Source organism: Chiloscyllium plagiosum, unplaced genomic scaffold (genome assembly GCF_037043375.1).
Source record: "Chiloscyllium plagiosum isolate Xiang-an unplaced genomic scaffold, Cpla_swu_hap1 HiC_scaffold_2, whole genome shotgun sequence".
Lineage (NCBI taxonomy): Eukaryota > Metazoa > Chordata > Chondrichthyes > Orectolobiformes > Hemiscylliidae > Chiloscyllium > Chiloscyllium plagiosum.
This window is the reverse complement of record NW_028270140.1, coordinates 147,877,561-147,902,370: the sequence shown is the minus strand read 5'-3', so window position 1 is coordinate 147,902,370 and position 24,810 is coordinate 147,877,561. Positions and strand designations below refer to the sequence as shown.

The 24,810-nt window shown below is 42.6% G+C and overlaps 1 protein-coding gene across 1 annotated transcript in view; it reads left to right on the top strand.

Moving 5' to 3' along the window:
• The window catches only part of LOC122556709 (G protein-coupled receptor kinase 6), a 120,955-nt gene that overhangs the window by 85,995 nt on the left and 10,150 nt on the right, over positions 1-24,810 (top strand). The window contains exons 4-11 of the mRNA XM_087974343.1: positions 6,176-6,253; positions 7,330-7,430; positions 11,209-11,301; positions 12,841-12,904; positions 16,438-16,578; positions 19,773-19,963; positions 21,886-21,923; positions 23,224-23,313. Coding sequence (XP_087830469.1) covers positions 6,176-6,253; positions 7,330-7,430; positions 11,209-11,301; positions 12,841-12,904; positions 16,438-16,578; positions 19,773-19,963; positions 21,886-21,923; positions 23,224-23,313 — 796 coding nt within the window. The remainder of the gene's footprint in view (positions 1-6,175; positions 6,254-7,329; positions 7,431-11,208; positions 11,302-12,840; positions 12,905-16,437; positions 16,579-19,772; positions 19,964-21,885; positions 21,924-23,223; positions 23,314-24,810) is intronic.

The following is a 24,810-nucleotide window of genomic DNA, read 5'->3' as shown; positions in this document are numbered from 1 at the left end:
TCCACATCCTACTAATGATTACAAAAGAAAATAATACATCTTTCATCTTGGCCTCTTGCCATAGAGAGAGTGTAGCGAAGGTTCACTGGGCTGATGCCAAGGATGGCAGGTCAGCCCTGTGCGGAAATGGATCGACTGGGCCTGTGATCACGGGAGTTTGAAAGAATGAGAGGAGATCTGGTTGAAACTTGAACCAGGCTGCACTGAACAGATGCAGGGAGGATGTGTCCCCATCCCCCCCCACCCCGTTAGTGAGTATAGAGTTAGGGGACACCATATCAGGATATGAAGTAGACCAGATAGGAAATTAGAGTCTAGATTAGAGTGCTGCTGGAAAAGCACGCAGGTTAGGAAGCATCCGAGGAGCAGTATCTGCAGTCCTTGTTTTTACCTCCCATATAGGAAATGACATGAAACATTTCCTCACCAGAGGATGGTCAAACTATGTAGAATTTGCTCCCACAAGGCTGCGGAGGCTGATCACTGAGTATATTCGAGAGAGGGATTGATTTTGTTTTGAACATATTCAAAGCATCAATGGAGAGAGTGAGTGGCGCTGAGTCACTGGATCAGCTATGATCATATTGAATGGTGGAGCAGGCTGGAAGGGCTGAATGGCCTACCTCTGGTCATAGTTTATATCTAAATGGTCTATCTCTTATCCTGAGACACAGTCTCCAGTTTCTTGACCACTCTCTCACCCCCTCAAGGGGAAAGATCTTTCCTCATGTACCTTGTTGACCCCTTTAAGAATTTTGAGTATTTCAGTTAGATAGGATCTCATTTGTTGAAAACTCGAATGTAGACTTAATCTTCTCAATTCCTGTGCTCTCAGGAATTAGTTTAGTGCTCCTATGGTGGTATATCTTTCCTTGATAGGAAGACTGAGTTAACTGCAGATCAATTAGAGTTAACTAGCAGCAGGCTATTACTCTAGCTGTAGATGCAATTTTGGATAAGGAGGACTAAATTGGTTCAAGTTCCTGCTCCTTATCACCACATTGTAGAATACAGATTTCCAATATTTAAAATGTTGGCTTGCCTTCCCTCTCATTTTGGCCAGACTAAAGAAAACTATTGAGTTTGTTGAAGCTTTCTCGTAACTTAGTTCCCCTGAGGGCCTGAAACCAGACTGGTGACTCTTGTTTGAAATCTGAGTTGCAGCTTCTCTTCCTGAGGAGAGGCACCTGGCTGAGTGCTGCTTTACACTAACCTCTGTGTGGACAATTTGCAGTAGACTGTTTTGCAGTCAAGTTAGAGTTAAGGAGAAAACTGTGTGATCAAGTACAAGCTTTGAAGTGGACGTGCCGGTGTTGGACTGGGGTGGACAAGGTCAGAGGTCACACGACACCAGGTTATAGTCCGACTGGTTTATTTGGAAGCTTATAATTTATATATAACCTGGTGTGTGTGACTTCTGACAGTATAAGATGTTTAGATTCAGATCTTTAATCTCGTACTTTTCTATGGACAGGATTCTGGAGCACTCCCATTGATAAAACCAGAGAGACACTTCACCTGCCAGTATCTATGCAATTTTATAGTGGGTTCATAAAGCAAATGGGAAATTCAGGCCAATCTGCTGATATATCAACTTTTCTCCTCTTTATTTTCTGTTTATTCTTTTAGATGTGGGGGTCACTGGCAAGGCTTTTGTTGTCCATCCCTAATTTGCTCTTGAACTGAATGACTTACTCTGCCACTTTAGAGGGAAGTTGAGCGTCAACAGCTTTGCTGTGGATCTGGAGTCAGACGTAAGCTAGATTGGATGAGGATGGTTGATTTCTTTCCCTAAAGGACATTCGTGAACTAGGTGCAATTTTATGGTAATCGCAGAATTCTTACAGTGCAGAAAGAAGCCATTCAGCCCATTTGAATCTGCAATGCCCCACCAAAGAGCATCCCACCCAGACTCACTCCCCATCTTCTATCCCCATAACCTCATGTTTCCCATGGCTGATCTGTCTAGCCTGCACATCCCTGGACACTGTGGCAATGTAGCATAGCTAATCCACCTCACCCCCACATCTTTGGACTGTGGGAGAAAACCAGAGCACCCAGAGGAAACCCACACAGACACTTGGAAAAGGTGCAAACTCCAGGAAAGGCTGAGGCACTTGGGGCTGTTTTCATTGGAGAAAAGAAGGTTTAGGGGTGACTTGATAGAGGTGTACAAGATGATTAGAGGTTTAGATAGGGTCGACAGTGAGAATCTTTTTCCACGTATGGAGTCAGCCATTACAAGGGGGCATAGCTTTAAATTAAGGGGGGGTAGGTATAGGACAGATGTTAGGGGTAGGTTCTTTACTCAGCGAGTCGTGAGTTCATGGAATGCCCTGCCAGTAGCAGTGGTGGACTCTCCCTCATTATGGGCATTTAAGCGGGCATTGGATAGGCATATGGAGGATAGTGGGCTAGTGTAGGTTGGGTGGGCTTGGTTCGGCGCAACATCGAGGGCCGAAGGGCCTGTACTGCGCTGTATTCTTCTATGTTCTATGTTCCACTCAGACATTCAACCAAGGCTGGAAATGAACCTGGGTCCCTGGCGCTGTCAGGCAGCAGCGCTAACCACTGAGCCACCCTGCGTTGTGTCACTGTATTTCCAGTAGTTACCAGGTTGCCATTAGACTAGTGATTAATTCCAGATTTCTTAATTCAATTCCAATTTTGTCACTTTCTTACAGTATGAGAGAACCTCAGAGATTCGTATCAGAGGATTAGCCTGAATCTTTTGACTACTAGTCCAGTGACAGTAGCTCTCTGATGCTGCCTTCCTCCTGTTACCCTTGCCATAGAGTCATAGAGATGCACAGCATGGAAACAGACCCTTCGGTCCAACCTGTCCATGCTGACCAGATATCCCAACCCAATCTAGTCCCACCTGCCAGCACCCGGCCCATATCCCTCCAAACCCTTCCTATTCGTATACCCATTCAAATGCCTCATAAATGTTGCAATTGTACCAGCCTCCACCACATCCTCTGGCAGCTCATTCCATACATGTACCACCCTCTATGTGAAAAAGTTGCCCTGAGATCTCTTTTATATCTTTCCCTTCTCACCCTAAACCTATGCCCTCTAGTTGTGGGCTCCCCGACCCCAGGGAAAAGACTTTGTCTATTTATTCTATCCATGCCCCATATAATTTTGTAAACATGTATAAGGTCACCCCTCAGCCTCCGATGCTCCAGGGAAAGCAGCCCCAGCATGTTCAGCCTCTCCCTGTAGCTCAGATCCTCCAACCCTGGCAACATTCTTTTAAATCTTTTCTGAACCCTTTCAGGTTTCACAACATCTTTCCGAAAGGAAGGAGACCAGAATTGCATGCAATATTCCAACAGTGGCTTAACCAATGTCCTGTACAGCTGCAATATGACCTCCCACCTCCTGTACTTAATACTCTGACCATTAAAGAAAAACATACCAAACGCCACCTTCACTATCCTATTTACCTGCGACTTCACTTTCAAGGAGCTATGAACCTGCACTCCAAGGTCTCTTCGTTCAGCAACACTCTTTACCATTAAGTGTAAAAGTCCTGCTAAGATTTGCTTTCCCAAAATGCAGCACCTCGCATTTATTTGAATTAAACTGCATCTGCCACTTCTCAGCCCATTGGCCCAGATCCTGTTGTAATCTGAGGTAACCCTCTTCGCTGTCCATTAACACCTCCAATTTTGGTGTCATCTGCAAACTTACTGACTGTACCTCTTATGCTCACATCCAAATCATTTACGTAAATGACAAAAAGTAGAGGCTGCTGGAACACCAGGTCTCTGCATCATCTTTGAATAGAGAGGAGTGCTGGCATTCTGTTTCTTGACCTCTGTGTACTGCCTAAGACTACACTGTTCCCATTAAGCTCAACAGAAGCTTGAAGAACAGCACCTCCTCTTCCAATTTAGCAGTCTTTGGCTTCTGGGTTTGGAATAGCCAGTTCAATCCTTTGCTGTCGTAGTGTTAGCACCTTTTGCTTTGGACTGCAGCACTTGACGATAATGTCATTGTTGCTATTTACAGATTCTCTAGGTCTTGTGGCACAGTGGTCGTGCTCTTAAGATCTGGCATAAATTCCAACTTCCTCATCTGATGATCATGGAGATATCTCATACCTGGTTCAACCAAATTTATTAAAAGAATAAGATTTTTTTAACTGGTTCTCTAGATCTGTCTTGTATTTCTTTACCTGTCTGTGTTTCCCTTTTGGCCTTGTGCCAGCATCCTACTGCATGTCTCCTGCTCTTCATCAAAGTTAACTTTAATTCTCTCTTTGCAGACGCTGCCTGACTGGCTCAGTGTTTTCTGTTTGTGTCTCAGAATTACAGCTCCTGTAGTATTTTGGTTTTTGTTGGCAGGACCTGGGCTAGTTATTCTCAATATTGATGTGTTGAGTGTCCATCTCATCTCTGCCTAATTTCCAAACTTTACCACGCACAACTTCATACAACTTGAAGGAACAAGGCTAAAATTAGTGAAAGACAAGTTTAGGGTTTCAGTTCTTTGCATAAACACTTCCAGATTTAAAACTCTCTCAGATGGACAGGTGAATGTTGTGATGGAGAAATGTAAATTTAGCTGGATGGCCTGAGTAGACAGAAGTTCCTAAAATGTAATTCCTGATGAACGTTGGTTCGTCCACAACACCAAACCCCTTAAAACTCGACAAAGAGTGAGCGTGTGAAACTGTTGACAAAAGTAGCAGTTAGTTCTAGGTTTTTGGAAAGTACCTGGATCAGTCCTGATCAAGAGGGGATTTGTAAATTGGAGTTGTGTTCAATGGTTTCAGTAATTATGGAGGAAATGTTGAGTCCTGGAGAGAAACCAAATCTCTGCATGTGTTGAAGAGTCAATCTGATGGGTTGAAACGTCTTTACTTGATGAGAGTACTTTTTCCATATCACAAGAAGTGTTAAGTACAGGGTTAGGCATTTACCATGTGGGAGAGGTTGTGAAATGAGTCACCTTGCATTGCTCATGGGGAAACTTTAAAAGATCTGGAAAGCTGTAGGAGTGGGTGGGAACCAAGAATAGGATCATGCCCTTTTTGTAAAGTACATTCCTTCCTACGTCTAAACCTGCTGTTGATTGGTGGTTAATCAGAGCAGGTGAAAACCTGTGCTAAGAACCTCCTCTGAGCTACATTATAGAATCACAGAATCCCTACAGTATAGAAACAGGTCTTTTGGCACATCTTGTCCACATCCACACCAACTCTCCGAAGAGCATCCCACTCAGAACCATTGTCCTTGTAACCCTGCAGTTCCCATGGCTAACCCACCGAGCCTGCACATCCCTGGACACTTTGAGCAATTTAGCATGGCCAATCCACCCAAACCGGCACATCTTTGGACTGCTGGAGGAAACCCATGCAAGCACTGGAAGTGTGTGCAAACTCCACAGGGTCCTGAGGCTAAAATTGAACCTGGGTCCCTGGCACTGAGGCACCAGTGTTAACCACACTAAGCCACCTCTATATGGTGCCGAGAGAGATAAGGGTACAGAGAAGTTAAGTGCACACAGGTGGTTTGTTTTGTTGCCTGTTTCAGACTTGAGCCTTTTTCTGTGTTGTAAAAGTCTATCATTTGATGACAGGAATGATATGGACAATAGGTGAAAGAATAAAGGAAAAACTTCTTTTTTGCATTTATAAAGCGTCTTTCAATTAGCACAATGCCTCCAGGTGCCTTGCAGCAGTGCCACAGACAAAATAACAGAGCTAACGGAGGGAACGTTTGGATCAGGTGTCAAAAGCTTGGTCAAAGACTTGACTACTTAAAGAAGGTGAGAGAAGTCAAGAGGTTAGGGGAAGAGTTACCTGGGGCTTGGGGTTTAGATTATGGAAGATCAGTAGTGGTGCAGTAAGCACAAGAAGCTAGAATTGGAAGAACAGAGTTCCTGGTGCATTGAGGTCAATGGAGGATACAGAGATTGGAAAGGATGAAACAATGGAAGGAATTCAATGTGAGCAACAAAGAGGAAAATCAATGGAAGCAATAAAGCAAGATTAGACATCAGTTTCCAAGACCATAGCCATTAAAGAGATGGTACCATTTTTAATTTCTCACTGTTGTCCTGTTTTAAGAAGCCAATACACGTGAATCAGATTGTGTAAATTCTAACCTTAGCTCCACTCCATTCCTGACAATGGTCTGATTGTGATACTATCTGTTTCTAGGCAGATTATGAAGTGGCTCCGGATGAGAAGCGTCGAGATTGCGGACTCCAGCTTTTAGAGACCTACTTCAACAATGGGGTATGTTGGTATGCAATTTTTCCATAATTTCAAACTAATTTGTCATCTTTTGATGTACAATTATGGAGAAATTCAGTTTGTGAAAGTTTTTTTTCTCACTGTTAAGATATTGAAATGCATTTTTAAAAAAAATGTTAATTAGCTGTTTCCTCCGTTACCTACCAAATTTTTTTTTGCCCAATCTTATCTTCTGTCTCCCATGCCCTTTGCTAAGAATATTAAATATACGACAACATCTGTTTGTATGAATGCATCTCCCTCCTGTCAGCTATTCAGGGAATCGGTCTTCTATAAGCTTCAGTTGTTAAATGCTATAACCCCATTGTTGGGGTGAGAGGTCCTGCAGTGGGCAATGATGAGATTTCATTCACTTTGCAATCCCTCATCTTGGCATGATTCCCACAGTAGGGACTTGAACCACAGCAATGTGGCCTACTCTCAATTCCCCTCTGGGTAATTGGGGTTGGGGATTAAATACTGGCTTGGCCAGTGATGGCCACAACCTGTGAATGATTGAATTTTAAAAATACCTAATTGGATTTCAGCAGTTACGCAAAACTCTCCTTCTTAAGTTTATCTGCCAGGTTCTGAATAGTTAAAAGTTGCTATCAGTTGCCTTTATTTGCAAGCTTGTTGAACTAAATCAAATAAATGTTGGAAAGTAACATTTTAATTTCTAACATTTAGAATCCTAGAGACAGTCCACAACTATTGGTGCCTACCATGGTGGGTACAGAGGAGAAGGAGTCACCCATTTAGCTCAAGCTGCTTCCACCATTCAACAAGATCATTGTCTCATTTATGGACTAACTGTCTAAACCTACTTTTCCCATCCTTCCCTTTTGGTCAGTAGAAGTGTATCAATCTTGTTAGATCAATTGTTAATCTAAATCCATCAATTGTCTGATCAGCGTTTGGGCATCTCCCCTAATATCTCACTATAGGCTCAGTTGCAAATTTTGGTTAATTACAGTCCTGGAAAGCATTTTTGGGGCATTTTGCTATGGCAAAAGTGAGATAAGTGCAAGTTATTGTTGAGTAATTATTTTTATAATGCTGGTGCTATGTATTTGCAGTCAGTAGCTCATTTACCTGAAGTGCCTGTGGAAATGGTGAAGCAGTGCAAAGAGAAATTGGAGGAAAGTCCTTGTAAGGAAATCTTTACAGAATGTGTGAAGTAAGTCTACACTTGATTACATTTGAGTAAATGACTGGCGATTTTGTGTTGAAGAGCTTAAAAAGCAGGAGTAAGCAATTTAGCCCCTCGAGCCTATTCCGCCATTTAGTACAATCATGGCTGATCTCATCTTTGCCTCAATTCTGCTTTCCTGCCCACACTCCATAACTTTTTAATCCATTACTAATGTATATAATGTGTTGTAGTCACTATATTAATTGAATCCTGTGTAGTGGAGAATTTGAATGTCTGTAAAAAGTGGTAAAGAGAGAAAACCAAGGGACAGCTGGAGAATATATTTTTTAAAAATTAGTTTGCTTAAATAAGAAATTGGTTGTGAATGGTGAACATGCACAATGGCTAAAGCAACTGTAGTAAAGCAGAAATTACGCTGAAGCAAATATTATAGGCCTTTTACCCATGTTGAGAAAGGAAGCCAAGAGGAGACTCTCCACTGGATGGATTAATGAAAGATAGGGGTGGGGAGGGGAGAATTTTGTGGTGAGCTGTCATGAGCTGGAGTGTACTGACTGAGAAATTGTTTGAATCGATCGTAACTTTCAAAGGGATGTTTGCTCTTTTGAAAATTGCAGAGTTAATTGATAAATAATTGTGGTCCTAACATGTATTCCTGCAGAACCCCCACGAGTCACTAGGCTCCATCCTGAAAAAGATCCTTTTATCCCGACTCTCTGCAAGCTGGCCAATCCTCTATCCAGCCAGTATCGTGCCTCTGACACTATGGGCTCTTATTTAGCAGCTTTCTGTGAGACATCTTGTCAAAGGCCTCTGGAAATCAATATTTCATGATCACTGGTTGTGCTTAGTCTAACTTGGTTATTACCTCCTCAAAGAATTCTAACAGATCCATCAGGTATGACCTCCCCTTGATAAAGCCATGTTCATTCTGCCCTATTTTACTTTCCAGTTCCAAATATTCCACAATCTCATGTTTAATAATGGACTCTCAAATCTTACCAATGAGCAAGGTCAGGCTAACTGGCCTATAGTTTCCTGTCTTCTGCCTCTATGCCTCCTCAAATGGTGAGACATTAGCCATTTTCCAGCCCTCTGGCACCCTCCCTGACTCCAGTGATTCCTGAAAATTATGATCAATGTCTCTACAATTTCTTCTGCTATCTCCTTCAGAACTCTGGGGTTTAATCAATCTGGTCCAGGTGATTTATCCACTTTCAGACCATTCAGCTTCCTCAGCACTTTCTCCTTAGTGATAGCCACTTCACCCACCTCTGCCCCCGACTCTCTTGAAGTTCTGGCTTGCTGCTGGTGTCTTCCGCTATGTAAACCGATGCCAAGTACCTATTCAGTTCCTATGCTATTTCTTTGTACCCCATTACTACTTCTCTAGCCTCATTTCCCAGTGATTCAGTGTCCAGTCTTGCCCCTCTCTTTCTTTGTAGATACCTTTTTTTAAAAAAAAACTTGTGCAATACTCTTTTATATTGCTATCTAGCTTACTCTGTTATGGACCAGGCCAGACCCCCTGAAACATTTCTAGAAGGTAGCCTTAACTTTTCTCGTTGTTTTAAGCTTGTGTATAGTGGATATTTCAGGAGTGATGCAGCTGGCCCAAACACACTATTTTAAATGAAACAGAATTTATTTATACACGAACAAAAAAAAACAAATTTAGAATAACGTAACTATTTGAAAATCCAACGAACACTATTAAAATTTAATGATGCTGTTCCAAATACTTGCAACATCCCATAATGCACCCTTTGGCAAAAAAGGTAAAATCAAACACAGTTTCTTACAGGAGCAATGTCCAAGAGAGAGGGAGAGAGAGTCAGCATGGAACTGTTTCTTTGGATCCAGCAGCTTCTCTGGGTTCCCAGTTAAAACTTAACCAGCAACTGCAAACAAAGCAGCTTACTGATACAAAAAGAAACCAGAGAAAAGCAGAGCCAGGAGAACTGGCCATTCCCCTTTCATTGTACAAGTGTTTATTTTGTAAAAACTGGAAAGCCTTTTTCATGAGGCCGTTATCGGTTAGCTATAATCAAATTGGCCCTAAAACCCATACAAACCAGACATGTTGGAACCTCTCCGCTTACAATCCCTGTCTAGGAACCAAAAGAAAAACAAGGACAGAATAACCTTGTCAAAGGAGCAGCATCATCACATCCCTCACTTAATCATCTTTTCCTCCCTCATTGCTATTTTAGTTATCCTCTGGCTCTCCATTAATCTTCACCACGTTGTGCTATGAACATTTGCTTTTATGATTAGATAAGATTAGATTCCCTACAGTGTGGAAACATGCCCTTTGGCCCAACAAGTCCACACCGACCCTCCAAAGAGTAACCCACCCAGACCCATTTCCCTCTGACTAATGTACCTAACACTATGGGCAATTTAACATGGCCAGTTCACCTGACCTGCACATTTTTGGACTGTGGGAGAAAACCAGAGCACCTGGAAGAAACCCATGCAGAGATGAGGAGAATGTGCAAACTCCACACAGACAGTCGCCTGAGGCTGAAATTGAACCTGGGACCCTGATGCTGTGAGGTAGCAGTGCTAACCACTGAGCCACCGTGCCCCCCGTTGCGTTCCCTTGTCACCCATGGTTGCATCCTCCTCCCTGTAATATGTTTCTTCCTTGGCATGAATTTCTGTTGTGCTTCCGAAATTACCCCATGAAATCCTGCCATTGCTGTTCCACAGCCTGGATCCCCTTCCAACCACCTCTGGCCATCTCCTCCCTCGCGTGATTTTTAGTCACCTTTACTCAATTATAGTAATGTTACATCTGTTTCCGGCTTCTCCTGCTGGGTAAATTCTATCATATTGTGATCACTGTCCCCTCAGGGGTTCCTTTACCTTAAACTCCCCATTCAAGTCTGCCTAAACAAGTCAACACCAGTAACATTTCAGTGTTGAGCTACATAGTTACAGCTGTTGCAAAAAGCAAAGCCTTGCCAAAGTGAAATGTTTTCTCTTGCAATGTTTTCATCCATTTACAAGTTCCTTCAATTCAGGGAAGCAAACCTTTTCTTAGTAATTTGGTTCTGTGTCCACCTCCAGTCCCCATGAATGAGCCAGATTCATTAATTTAAAAAATCAGTACTAATTGAGGAACTACAGATGCACAATAAATGCTGACCTAGCCAGCCATACCTAGATATTAAGGAATCAATCTTGTTCAAAAGGATTTAGCTTGAATCTTTTGCTTTAAATTGATTCATGAGATGTGGGCACCACTTACGAGGCCACCATTCATTGTCCATCCCTAATAGCCCTTGAGTAGGTGGTAGTTTTGCACCATCTTGTATATGATAAAAAGCCTTGCTGGAGCAGTTAACCACATAGCTGCTGGTCTGGAGTCACGTGGGCAAACCAAGTAACAAACATTTCTTCTGTCCTAGAGGACATTAGTGAACCAGAGGGGTTTTATTAATATGGAGACAAGCTACTTTTATAGCAGACCTACTGCTGAATGCAAATTTCTCAGCTGTTGTGACCATGTTGCAGGGTCAATTATTCAGGTCTCCGGATTGTTGGTCTTGTAATGTAACCAATATGTTACCATATGTATAGCTCATCCTCTTGGAAAAATGTTCAGTCATCCAGCTGATAATGATAAGTCCCTTGCAAAAATGGCCTTCTATAGCAGTAGTAACGATTCAGTAACAATTCTGAGTTGTAAAGGTATCTGGTTTGCGGACAGCTGGATTTTGGACATTAAACCTGTAGCTTCTTGTTGGAATTTTATTAATGTCTCTAATTTTAGTTTCACCAATTTTATTTGCAGAGCTGTCCATGATTATCTAAGTGATAAACCATTCACGGAATACCAAGAAAGTATGTACTTCTCACGATTCCTACAGTGGAAATGGTTAGAAAGGTAATGTGATATGGGGATATCTTCAGTTACAATTCTGATAACAACTAAGTTGATACCTTTCTAAAGAGGTGCCAGATGTAGTCTGATTTGCTGGTATTCAACCACGATGCAGTTAGTAAAGAGATCAGGTTGATCTCATTGGAATTTCTTCAGGAACAGAAGCCCATTATATTCAGATGGTGAGCAATTTTGCTGATCACTGAGCTTTATCAATGATTGTTTCTCTCTTTCCAACCACCCCCAAAAAAAAAAGTCCCCAGGAAACTGTTCCTTCCTCCACCAACGGGGAGACTTCATCTATGGGAAATGTTCCCTTCTGATTGGTGGTGGTCCTGTGAACACCTTGATAAATGAATAATTTGTTTTTGCATCTTTGATTTTTGGCTTTCCTTCCCATGTCTCTGGTTATTGCTTTCGATTGCGACCACACCCTTTCCATCTGGTAAAATGAGTGTTGCAGTGTTAGTACCTATTGCCAGACCTCACTTGATGAAGTGTAGTCAGACTGCTGTTGCATATAGGTGACTTGCCACTTTTATTCTCAGTATAAAGCCAGGGGGACCCTCAAAGGTCATGGAACTGTTTTACTTGTGCACTGGTGTCAAGCTCACTGCTCCATTTTCTCACTACACTCTTCAATTTCCACCTTTCCCCAGTAGAAATTTGATATTTTCAGAAGTTTTTTTTACTGTCTTTGTTTTAAAGAATTTCTTTTGAGTAACATTCATGCTACACAAGTGCCAGGCAATGACCATCTCCAATGAGACAGATTCTCTAATCATCTCCCCTTGATGTTAAGTGAAATCTCCATCACTGTTATACGCCACCATCAACATTCTGAGGTTTACCATTGACTAGAAACTGAACTGGGCTAGTCATCTACTGTGGTTACAAGAGCAGGTCAGAGGCTAGAAGTCTTGCAGTAATTCACATCTGACTCCCTAGATTTTGAACGTAATCTGCAAGTCATGAGTTAGATGGAATACTCTTTACTACCAAAAATAAGCTACCACCTCCACTAGTCCCACTTGCCAGCACTAGGCCTATAGCCTTGAATGTTATGACACTTCAAGCGCTCATCAAAGATTTTTTGAGGTTTTGATGTCTCTTGCCTTAACACTCTTCCCAGGCAATTCACTACATGTCACAAGCACCCTCTGGATGAAAAAGGTTTTCCTCAAATCCCCTTCAAACCTCTTGCTTTTCACTTTAAAATTATGCTCCCTTCTTCCACGTTTAATAATTCAATTTAACTTCCACCAGCTCGCATGGTGGGATTTGAACCTATATTCCCAAAGCAAAAGTTTGGTACACCGGATTACCACAATGTCACCATCTCCCAAAAGTGAGTTACAGATTCATAAAGCAACCCATAGAGCAGCACAGTCACTGTATAATCTCCAGAAGTGCCCACATGACCAGTGCGCACTCGTGTGTGTACTTGTTATACTGAGGGAATAGGGGTTTTTAACACATGGATTCAGACTTGACTTTCCTTACTTGTCCTAGACTCATGCCTCTTAATCTATCATCTTTTAGGCAACCTGCAACAAAAAACACGTTTCGACATTATCGAGTACTGGGAAAAGGAGGATTTGGTGAGGTAAGTTCAGCAATAATGTTTGTACTTGACTATACCTGAAGATTATTCTTGTATCTGTTGGCAAAATAATAATCATGTTCCTGATGTGAAGAGAAAAGCTACTTCCTGCTCAAGTTACTTCTCACGTCCAGTCCCAGAATGTCTTTAAACAGCCTTGAAAGAGATCCACTGACATTTCAGTGAGTTTAGCCAGTGAATGATTGACCCATAAAGATAGAGAATCTCCAATTTGTGTTGTGGTGTCTGCTTGCCATCCAGGCTGACAGCAGGGTGGGATCTGCTACCCTAGACAGGAGAGGCTTCCCTGGTACTAATCTCCTACACATTGAACTCTGCATGAAAGGTGGTCCACTCTGTGGTTGACTAGCTCATTGGTAATCACTAAGCTAGCCACACACAGTTGATTCTCCTGCTCCTCGGATGCTGCCTGACCTGCTGTGTTTTTCCAGCACCACGCTCTCAACTCTAGCCACACACAGTGATATCTACCGGTAGAACTGTATTTCACCAGAGCCGAAAAGGGTAGTGCTGGAAAAGCACAGCAGGTCAGGCAGCAGAAGAGTCGACGTTTTGGGCACAAGCCCTTCATCAGCGATATTGGGGGGAGGGGGGGGGCAGTGAAATGAGAAATAAATAGGGGGTTGGGGCAAAGATAGGTGGGAAAGTGATAAGTGGATGCAGGTAGGAGGAGATTGTGATAGGTCAGTGGGGAGAGCGGATTGGATAGGTGGAAAGGAAGGTGGACAGATAGAATAGGTCAAGAGGGTGGTACAGAGTTGGAGAATTGGACCTGGGATGTATCTCACCTGACTGTCACAAGGAAAAGGTGAAAGAGAGTAAGAATGTAATTACGAGCAGGATTAGACCATTCGAACCTTCATGCCTGTTCCATCATTTAACAAAATCAGGCCTGATTTAATCTCTGCCTCAACTCCACTATGCTGCCCATTCCTCATAGCAGTAAACCTTGACCTCCTCTTTCTTCCCTCTCCACCCTGACAACCTCCACCACCATCAAAAATAGTTGAAGATTCTGTTTAATTTAGCCTTGAATGCATTCAAAGGCCCAACCTCTTCTACGGTGTGTATGGTAGAGTTTTGCAGATTCACAATTCTGAGAGAAGAATGCATCCACTCCTCAATCCAAAGTAAGGAACATCTTATTTTGAAAGTTCATTCCAGATTCTCCCACAAGAGGAAATAGTCCCTCAGCATTCATCCTGTCCAGTCTTCTGAGGAACCTCTGTATTTCAAAAAGATCGTTTATTTTTCTAAACACCAATGAGCAAAGGACAAACACTTCATCCCAGGGTTCAACCGAGGGAATGTTCTCTGAATTTCTTCCATTGCAAGTCCATTCCTCCTTCAGTAAGGAGTCTCCCATTGCTCAGGGTGTGTGGAGAAGGGATCAGAGGGTGAATATTTCTTGGAGGATTTCATTACCAGTCTGATTGAGTATCGTGGATGACATTGACCAGGACTTTGCCAGAATAAAGCCAGAATAGACTGATGTTTCAATTCTGGGGAGGCAGAAAGTGAGCAAAAGCAAAGTGAAGCTCTGGGATTCTCTAATGTATCTGGTTGGCATCCTGATGAAATTTTTGATTTTCTTCACTTGGTGTGTTAACCTTGGCGCAGTGTATTGCCTTTGAGTGAGAAGGTTATGGGTTCAAGTCTCACTTCCATATTTGGCACATGAACTAAACTGACAATCCATTGTTGGACTGTCTTTCCCAGTTATCTTAAAGAGCAGGCAACTTTCTATTGGTTTTCTGGTGAATATTTAACCTCGCAAACCCATGTGAATCTTTTTTTAAAATGTGATATAATTATGTGCTTTATTACTACTTGTGAGAGCTTGCTGTATTCAGTTTGGATGCTGTGTCTCCAAAATTACAACAATACTTATCCTTCAGAAAATATTTCATTGGCTGTATTTTGGGATGCTGAGATTGTGGAAGTCTCTATATAAATGCAAGTCCTTTTCTTCGCTATACGCTGTCCACAAAAACCTGTAAGTAATTTGAGTAAATTAGGCCTGCTCGTTGGAGTTTAGGAGAATGAGAGGCAACTTTATTGAAACACATGAGGGTAGATGCAGAGAGGCTGTTCCTCCCGAAGGGATCCAGGACCAGTGGGCAGATTCTGAGAATAAAGGATTGCATGCTTAAGACAGGTGAGAAATTTCTTCTGAGGGTGGTAAATCTGTAGAAATCTGTAAGATAGAGCATTATAGAGGTTGGGTCATTAAGTATGTTCAAGGCTCAGGCAGATTTTTAATGACAAGGAAGGCTTATGGGGGAAGGGAGGGAAAGCGGAGTTGAGGATTATCAGCTTGATGAATGGTCGAGCAGACTTGATGGGCTGAATGCCCTGCTTCTGCTATATCCTTATGGTTTATTTGATTACTTAGTTGCCCCTCAGCTTTGCAGAAGGTGCAATGTGGCGGGGGGGTGGGGAGGGGCCCTGGGAGAAAGAATGCTCTCACTGACCACTGCAAACCTGAACAGTGTTGTGGTAACCCCTGTTGGTGGAACTCTTGCCTGTGGGATTTGAGCACTAGATGGTCACCAGAGAAAGAGAGAGACATGAATTTCTGCTGCAACTTTCACAAGTTCAGGACACACCAATTCACAGATCCATGCTGTACATCTCTATGACTATATTGATATACTTACTATTTCACTTTCACTGCAATGTAGGAAATACAGTAGCCGTTTGGGGCAGAGCAAGCTCCCAAAAAACAGCAATGTGATTAAAACCAGCTAATCTGGTTTAGAGGTTGGTTGAGAACTAATTATTACATAAATATGTGTACTGAGTTAGGAGTAGACCACATGACCTCTCTAGCTTGTTCCATGATGTGATATGATGGTGTCTGATATGTTTGTGCAATCAACTCACATTCATATCCACCTGTGTACCCTTTGGGAGTCAAGAATATCATCTGTCTCTGCCTTTTTAAAAAAAACATAAATGACCACACCACCACCACTGTTGAGATGAGAGCTCCAGTGACATTTGATCCTCAAAAAATAAATGACTCTCACCACGACTCTAAATGCGAGGCCCCTCGTTCTAGCACTAAACAGAAGACCAGGGAGAACCCCTTTGTTCTTCCTCCAAAATAGTAGCACCTGAAAACAGACAAGCATCGCATCTGAAAGACAGTACCTCTGACACTGCAGCACTCCCACTACACTGGGTCTGACACCTTGGATTGAGCTTCTGGACTGGGAATGTGAACGAGTTCTGACTCAAAGGTGAGTGCACTCTGGATGGGGTTATGAAATGACAGTGACGTGGAGTGGGGAGGGGGAGCAGCGTGAGCAGAAATATCAACCTTTGCATCATGTTATGCTGTAGAGTCCTACTGGCCCTTTTCAGGCAGACATGAGGATCCCAGTAAGTTACAAAGGAGCTGAGAATTCACTTGCAGTCTTGGTCAACCTCCCCTTTCCAATCTGATGCAATTAGATCAATTGTTACACCTGACCTTGAGCTTCACCTGTTCTCTCTTCCTCCACCACCAGGTGTGTGCTTGTCAGGTCCGCGCCACAGGGAAGATGTATGCGTGTAAGAAGCTGGAAAAGAAGAGGATAAAAAAACGTAAAGGAGAGAACATGGCGTTAAACGAAAAGAAGATTTTAGAGAAAGTTAACAGTAGATTTGTTGTAAGTGTCACTGTGTCTATTTATATTATGAAAATATATTTTTGTTGTGCTCAAACAACTTGCATTTATACAGGGCCTTTGGTGAAATAAAATGTTTAAACTTACTTCAAAATAGCAATATTAGACAAAATTTGGGACTCGGCCATATCAGAAGCTATTATGATGGGTAATTGATAACTTGGTCAAAATTAAGTATAATAGTCCTTCAAAAGGAAGAGAGAGAGGGTTCCAGCAAAAGAGTCTCATGAATAGATGCAGTGTTACTGAATCGTGGGTCTGATTAAGTTGAGTTAATAGTCATGATTATGTAAAATTCATAGTTCCCTGGGATCTCTGCCTCTGCTGCTCACCTCTGCACTGAGCTCATTACAAGGTTGGCTAAGAACGGTGGCTGCTGATTTTTATTTTGCACTATCTCCGTTTTGTTCCTTTTAGAACATAAGAACTTGGACCAGAAGTAGGTAATTCAGGCCCTGGAGCCCGCTCTGCCATTTTATATGATCATGACTGATCTCAGCTCAGCTGGCATTCCCCTGTCATCAAGTCATTTAGCACGGAAACAGACCCTACGGTCCAACTCGTCCGTGCTGATCAGACATCCCATTCTGACCTAGTCCCTTTTGCCAGCATTTGTCCCACATCCCTCTAAACATTTCCTATTTATATACCCATCCAGATGCTTTTTAATGTTGTAATTCTGCCCACTCTCCATATCCCTTTAACCTGGTGATAATTGAAAATCCCTGATGAAGGGCGAATGCCTAAAACGTCGATTTTCCTGCTCCTCGGATGCTGCCTGACCTGCTGTGCTTTTCCAGCACCACTCTAATCTTGACTCTAATCTCCAGCATCTGCAGTCCTTACTTTTGCCGCGTAATTAAAAATCTGCCCATCTTCTCCTCAAGAGTCCCAGTGTCTACTTCACTCTGCAGCAATGAATTCCACAGATTTGTAGGCCTTAATCCTCCTTGTCTGTGTTAAATCTCCCATCCCTTAGTGTAAAACTATGACCTACTACTTGTTTTAGATTGCCCTAAAGAGAATATAACTTCTCTCCATCTATTTTATCCATCTCCTTTAGTATCTCATACGCAACAATTAGATCTTTCTCATTCATCTAAACCGAACAGTATAGGCCAAAACTGCTCAATCTCTCCACATTGTCTCTAGAATTAATCTATTGAATCTTCTCTGAAGTGTCTCCCATGCAATTACATCCTCCCTCAAGTAAAGGGGCCAAAATTTTATATGGAGTACTTTCAATGCAGCCTCACCAATGCCTTGTACAGTTGCAACAACACTTCTGTACTTCAACTCCATTCCTTCAGCAATAAATGCTAAAATTCCATTTGCCCTCCTTATTACCTGCCGCACCTGCATACTAGTTTTCTGCGGTTCATGCATGAGGATGCTCTGATCTCTCTGCACCAAAGCATTTTGAAGTTTCTCTCCATTTAGATAAGTCGCCCTTTTAATTCTTACAACCAAAATGTAATTGCCTCCTTCCTATACCTGTTCCACACAGTAACTGCTCCAATTAAAATACACAGACATCTTGAGGTGCGGTCAGGAATGACACTTGCTGGCCTCGACACTGAGACCCATATCCTGTAAATTGCTTAAATTCCCCTCCAGCTGCTGTAGTGAGATGTATCCCCAGAGCATTGTCTTGGCCTTGCGATAGCTCGTCTAATGACGCTACATGTCACCATCTTTGCTGGGGAGTGCTCAAGTGGGGATACTTGAGAGTAGAATTAGATGGGCATTGATATCTGAAGGTTGAAGGGTGAACAGAGATTACAGAGAAAGGGAGAGGCAAAGCTATGAGGTTTTCAAAAGCAATAGAGTTTTGAATAAGTTTAACGGAAAGCAAAAGATGGAAGACCAGCCAGGAACATACTGAAATAGTTGAGTCTAGAACTATCAAAAGCATATTTGGGGCTGCAGATGAGCTAAAGAGAGGGGGAAGGGTTGAGGTGTTACTTATGGAGGTGGAGGTAGATGATGTTAGTAATGATGCAAACATTAGGGTGAACGTTTACCTCCTGGTCAAACAGAATTGCCTTTCTTTCTAATCCTCATTATCAGTCCAGTGCAGAATTTAAATTTTCCAACATGCTCGGTTTGTGACATTTAGTCTCAATGAAATGTATGTAATACAAATCCTGGCTGTGGAATAGGAAACATTGGTGTTGGGGGGTGGGGGGGGGAGGATTAGGTGAAGAATGTGGAGAGTTTTTAAAAAGGAAAAGGACCAGTGAGCCCTTTTTTCGTACATTTGCTGATACACACTGGAACATACGGACGAGTTAGGAGCAGGGGTGGGCCATTCAGCCTCTTGTCTCTGCTCCACCATTCAATAAGATTGTGGCTGATCTGATTCCAACCTTGGTTCCACAGTCTTGCCCATCCCTGATAACCTTCCACTCTCTCGCTGATCAATAATCTATTTATCTCCACAAAAAAAATACTCAAACGCTGCTTCCACTGCTTTTTGAGAAAGAGAGCTCCAAAGACTCTAGGTCTTCCTGTGAGGAAAAAATATCTTCATCACTGTCTTAAATGAACACCCCCTAGTTTTTAAACTGTGTTCTACATCCGAATTGTCAAGATCCTTCAGGATTTTCTGTGGTCCAAACAAGTCGCCCCTTACACTTCTAGACTCGTGTTTCTGAAGCGTTCCTTTTTGTATTCATCGGGACACATACAACAATGTGAAATGCGCACTCCAATTTACACTTCAGTAGAAAGGGATGCTGATTGGTTAGTAAGCTGACTAATTTTTAGCCGAGGATTTCCCACAGAAAAACCAATGGGGGGTTGTAGGCTCCTCAAGCTCCTGTTAATTCAAGAAAGGTGCAAGGCTTGAGTTTTGTTTTTGCAGAGAATGGGTCTCTGTGACTCTCTTTTTAGAACTTTGTTTTTATTTCAGATTTCCAGCATCCGCAGTATTTTGCTTTTATATGGTTCTATCAGCCAATTGTAGATCTGAATTAACGGCCCACGTGCATGAGGCTCTTTAATTGTGTGGTGGATGCAATGTCTGTCTTTCTCCTGGGATTTGAACTAACCTACCCCAGACTGGCAGCATGATTCTGTTAATGGCAAATACCATAGCACAGCTGTTCCTGTGTTTGTGTGTCTACATGATCATTATGAAGACTTTTGTTTTTATGTTGATTTTTTTTTTCCAGGTTAGTTTAGCGTATGCCTATGAAACAAAGGATGCACTTTGTCTGGTACTAACCATAATGAATGGAGGGGACCTGAAGTTTCACATTTATAATATGGGCAACCCTGGTTTCGATGAGAAGAGAGCAATATTCTATGCTGCTGAGATCTGCTGTGGCCTGGAGGACTTGCACAAAGAGAGAATTGTGTACAGGTAATGATGCTGGTGTGTGTGTGTGTGTGTGTGTTTTTGTCTGTGTGCCTGTGTGTATGTTTTTGTGTGTGTGTGTGTGTGTGTGTGTGTGGGGGGGGGGGAGGAGAAAGGGAAGGCGGGGGGGGGGAAAAGGGGAAGGGGGTGGGGCTGGTATGTCTATGATGCATGTACCTGGTGTAAACCGAGCAGTGGTGTCTCTCCCTCTACTCCTTATTTCCTGCTGTTTTCACTTCCTCTCGTTCACCCTCACTTTCTCATGAGCTATACATGGATCCCTCCAGTGGACAACATGGGAATTACCGGGCAAAATACTATCAGACTTGATGATTTGGAGACCACCTGATGAAGGAGTGGTGCTCCGAAAGCTAGTGTGCTTCCAATTAAACCTGTTAGACTATAACCTGGTGTTGTGATTTTTAAATCAGAATTAATGGATGTTAAAAAATCATTTTATGATTTGATATTATTTGATTCAGCCATCTTAGATTTTCTTTCCAATATCAAGTGACAATTTGTGATTAGAATAAAATAAAGTGCCTGTAAGTTTCTGTTTTTAGGCATTTTGAGTGTTGAGGAAGGTGATGGTGGAGTGGTAATGTCACTGCCATTGGTAATGGAGGGGCCTAAACTGATGATCTGGGGTAGGTTAGTTCAAATCCCAGGAGAAAGTGAGGACTGCAGATGCTGAAAATGTGTTGCTGGAAAAGCGCAGCAGGTCAGGCAGCATCCAAGGAGCAGGAGAATCGATGTTTCGGGCATTAGCCCTTCTTGAGGAATGAGGAAAGTGTGCCAAGCAGGCTAAGATAAAAGGTAGGGAGAAGGGACTTGGGGGGGGGGGGGGGGGGGGTCGTTGGAAATGCGATAGGTGTAAGGAGGTTAAGGCCGGAGGGTGATAAGGCCGGAGGGTGATAAGGCCGGAGGGTGATAAGGCCGGAGGGGTCAGGAAGAAGAGTGAGTAACTCCCCTCCTGACTCTCCAAAGTCACCATCTACAAGGCACAAGTCAGGAGTGAAATGGAATATTTCTGACTTGCCTGGATGAGTGCACTTCAACAACGTTCAAGAGGCTTGACACCATCCAGGACAAAGCAGTTTGCTTGATTGGCACCACGTCAATGAACGTTCACTCCCTCTGTCATTGATATCTAGTAGTAGCAGTGATTACTATCACTGTAGTAGTGACTACTAGTTGTACTGCGGAAATTCATCAAGGCTCTTAAACATCACCTCCCAAACCCACAAACATCAAGAAGGATGAGGGCAGCAGATACTTGGGAACCTGCAAGTTTCCCTCTTGCATCACTCAACATCCTGATTTGTAAATATTTCGCTCATCCTGGAATTCCTTCCCTGACAGTATTGTGGGTGTATGTATACCAAATGAACTGCAGTGGTTGAAGAAGGCAGCTCATCACCATTTCCTCAGGGGCAATTGGGATGGGCAAATAATGCTGGTCCAGCTAGTACTGCTCACATCCAATGAATGACTGGGGGGACAAAAGTCACCCAGGGTATGAGCTTGGCCCTCAGGATTCATAATCCATTGACACCATGCCATATCTCCCCAAATTGTGTTCTGGAATTATACAACGCAACACGGGTGGAGACCATTCCAACCCATCATGGTGGAGCACTCAAAAAGTTGTGCGGGCTATTGTGGTGCAGTGGTAGTGTCCCTACCTTTTAAGACAGGAGGCCTGACTTTGATTCGTACCTGCTCCAGGGGTTCTTCATAAAATCTCTGAACAGCTTGATCAGAAAATATCAGAACAGCCCAATTAGTCTCTCTTCCTTGTTCTTCCAACATAGTCCCGCAATTGTTTCTCATCTCAAGTATTTATCCGATTTTCTTTTGAATCTTAAATATTGTTGTTCCTGTCAGAAACGTAGTACATCTAATTCCTTTTCCCTTCCCTCATTTAGAGATTTGAAGCCAGAGAACATTCTACTGGACGATCATGGTAAGAGTTTTAAAAATGAAAATGGCACTTGGTTTGTTGGTGTGGGGGCAAAAATTGGTTTTCAACGATGATACCAAGGATCAGGAAAGGGTTGACAAGTTGGTTTTTTTTCACTAAAGGCTGAGGGGTGACCTCCAGTCTATAAAATTATGAGCCATTTCTAGTTGAGATGCTTCAGTTGGTTTCCTTGATAATATAAATACAACTGTGTCGGCCGACCCTCATGGATTCTGCCCCCTATGAAGTCTGGGTTTCTGGGTTCAGTCCTGCACTGCGTGGAGTTATTTTCCTAAACTTGACTGTCCCTATAGTATGCTGCGACTCTGTCTCAGAAGAAATGGGAACTGGAGATCAGATTTGAAAAGTGTGGTTCTGGAAAAGCACAGCAGGTCAGGTTGCAAATGAGGAGTAAGAGATTTAACGCTTTGGCCATAAGCCCTGCATCAGAAATTCCTGAAGAAGAACTTAGGCCCGAAATGTCGACTCTCCTGCTCCTCGTTTGCTATCTGACCTATTGTGCTTTTACAGCGCCAAACTTTTCGACTCTGCCACTCTGTCTCTGTCTCATCTAAAAGTGGTTCTTGGACTCAACACTAAACTGCTTAAAAACCAATGCTCAGAATCCTGATCATTGTAGTAAAGCTATCTTGTACTGTAGGTCTGCTGGCAGGATAATTGTTCCAACATCACTGGCCCTTTTAAGGCCAGTATCACTAATGTGCAGGCACAGGTTACTGTCAGTTGTTGAAAAATGTGGTGCTGGAAAAACACAGCAGGCCAGGCAGCATCCGAGGAGCAGGAGAATCGACATTTCGGACATAAGCCCTTCTTCAGGTTACTGTCAGTCAAGATAGGTAGGGCTTATAGTTTGGATGAGATGACTTCCAAAACAAGCTCTTTATTCTAAGCTTCTGCAGGGAAGGAAATCTGCTGTCCTTACTCTGTCTGGCCTACATGTGACACCAGACCACAGCAATGTGGTTGACTCATAACTGCCCTCTGAAATAGCCCAGCAAGCTTCAATGGGTTCAAATATCACCAGAGCAGATGGTGTAATTTAAATTCAATGAATTAGTAATGCTGAAAGTGAAAGCTATTTTCAGGAGGGATGACCATGAGATTATCATCAATGACTCACTACTGTTATTTTGGACAAATGCCCTTTGATTCTCTTATTATTCTATTAGGAGACACTCTTACAAAATGCCTTGCTACATTAAAAGGTGTTGTATAAATGCAATCAGGAGTATGCTTTTTCCATTGCTCACCATCCAACATTTTTTCTCTGCTTCACCCTCAGGGCACATCAGGATTTCTGACCTGGGTTTAGCCGTACAGATCCCAGAGGATGAGACGATTCGGGGGAGAGTTGGAACTGTTGGTTACATGGGTGAGTGCGGGCACCTCTAAGCCTTACCGGCAGGATGTGGGCTGATTGAAGACATTTCACTGCTAGCTCATCATGCTATGGGAACAGGTCAAACTGTTTTTAAAAAAGAGAGTCTCCAGTTCACAAGTATAAGGTGATGTCTGTTCTTGTACAACAACCACCCACCTCACGCTAGGCCAAGATCACACTATTGCTGACTGAAAGTAGATATTCCTCATCAAGTTGTGTTTGAAAAGGTGAATTACCCATGATGCTGATTAGGAAGGAAAAGTCAAGATTTTAAACCTATGAAAGGAAGAGCAATATTATCCTGTAATATTCTAAATTCTAGTTAAAACATCTCCAGCTACTTTTAACATTTGTAGTTCGAATCCTGTCTGATCTTCCTCTTCCTAGAGACAGGGAAACAGAAACTAGGAGCAGGAGCATGCTTCACCATTCAATATGATCATGGCTGATTTTCCAACTTAGTATCCTATTTCCACAGATAAAAATCTGGAATTAAAAGTCTAATAATGACCATGAAACTTGTCAATTGTCAGAAAAATCCTCCTTGTTCACTAATGCCCTTTAGGGAAAGTAAGTGCTATCCTTACCTGGTCTGGCCTATATGTGACTGCAAATCCACAGGAATGTGAATGACTCTTTACGCCTCTGGGCTGGCCAATAAATGTTGACCTAGCCAGTGACTCCCACGTCCCATGAATGAATAAAAGTAAACTCTTTTATGTACTCTTTGTTCCATTTAGTCCTAAGAACTATATCTGACTCCTTAAAAACATTGTGATTTGGCTCTGTTTTGTGGCAGAGAATTCCACAGGCTCATCACTCTCTGATGAAGATGTTTCTCCTCAACTCTGTCCAAAATGCCTCACTCTGTGTCCTTAGACTGTGAGCCCTGATTCTGGAACTTGGATTCCTCCTGCTTGGAGTAGCTAAGTGTGGTGCGATCGCAGAGTTACAGCATCATAAGGGCAGAGGATCTAGGAGCAGGAATAGATGGCCCCTTAAGCCACCTCATTGTGTGATGAGATCACAGCTGATCTTCTACTTCTACTTTCCTGCAGTAATCTCTGTTCCTCTGATGTTTTTAATATGTAGAAACTAAACCTCCAACCCTCTGGGACAAAGGATTCCAAACATCGACCACTCTGAAGTGAAGGAATTCCTCCTTGTTCACTTCATGATTGGTCTGGTCCTAGAAGTGCACCACCACAAGTGCTCACCACTAGCCCCCTCCCAATACCCTTCCTACTTCTACTGCTGATTCCTGTATAAAGTTTGCACATTTGAATGAGATCATTAAAAAGTCCTATGTTCTCTTCATACATCCGTTCTCACCCCCCGCTCCCATCCCAGGAATCCGTCTGGTAGACTTTCATTGCACTCCCTGTGAGATAAGTATCTCTTTCTTTGGGTAAGGAGAACAGAATGGCACAATACTCCAAATGTGGTCTCACTAAGATTTGTACACTTGAATCAAGACATCTTTATTCC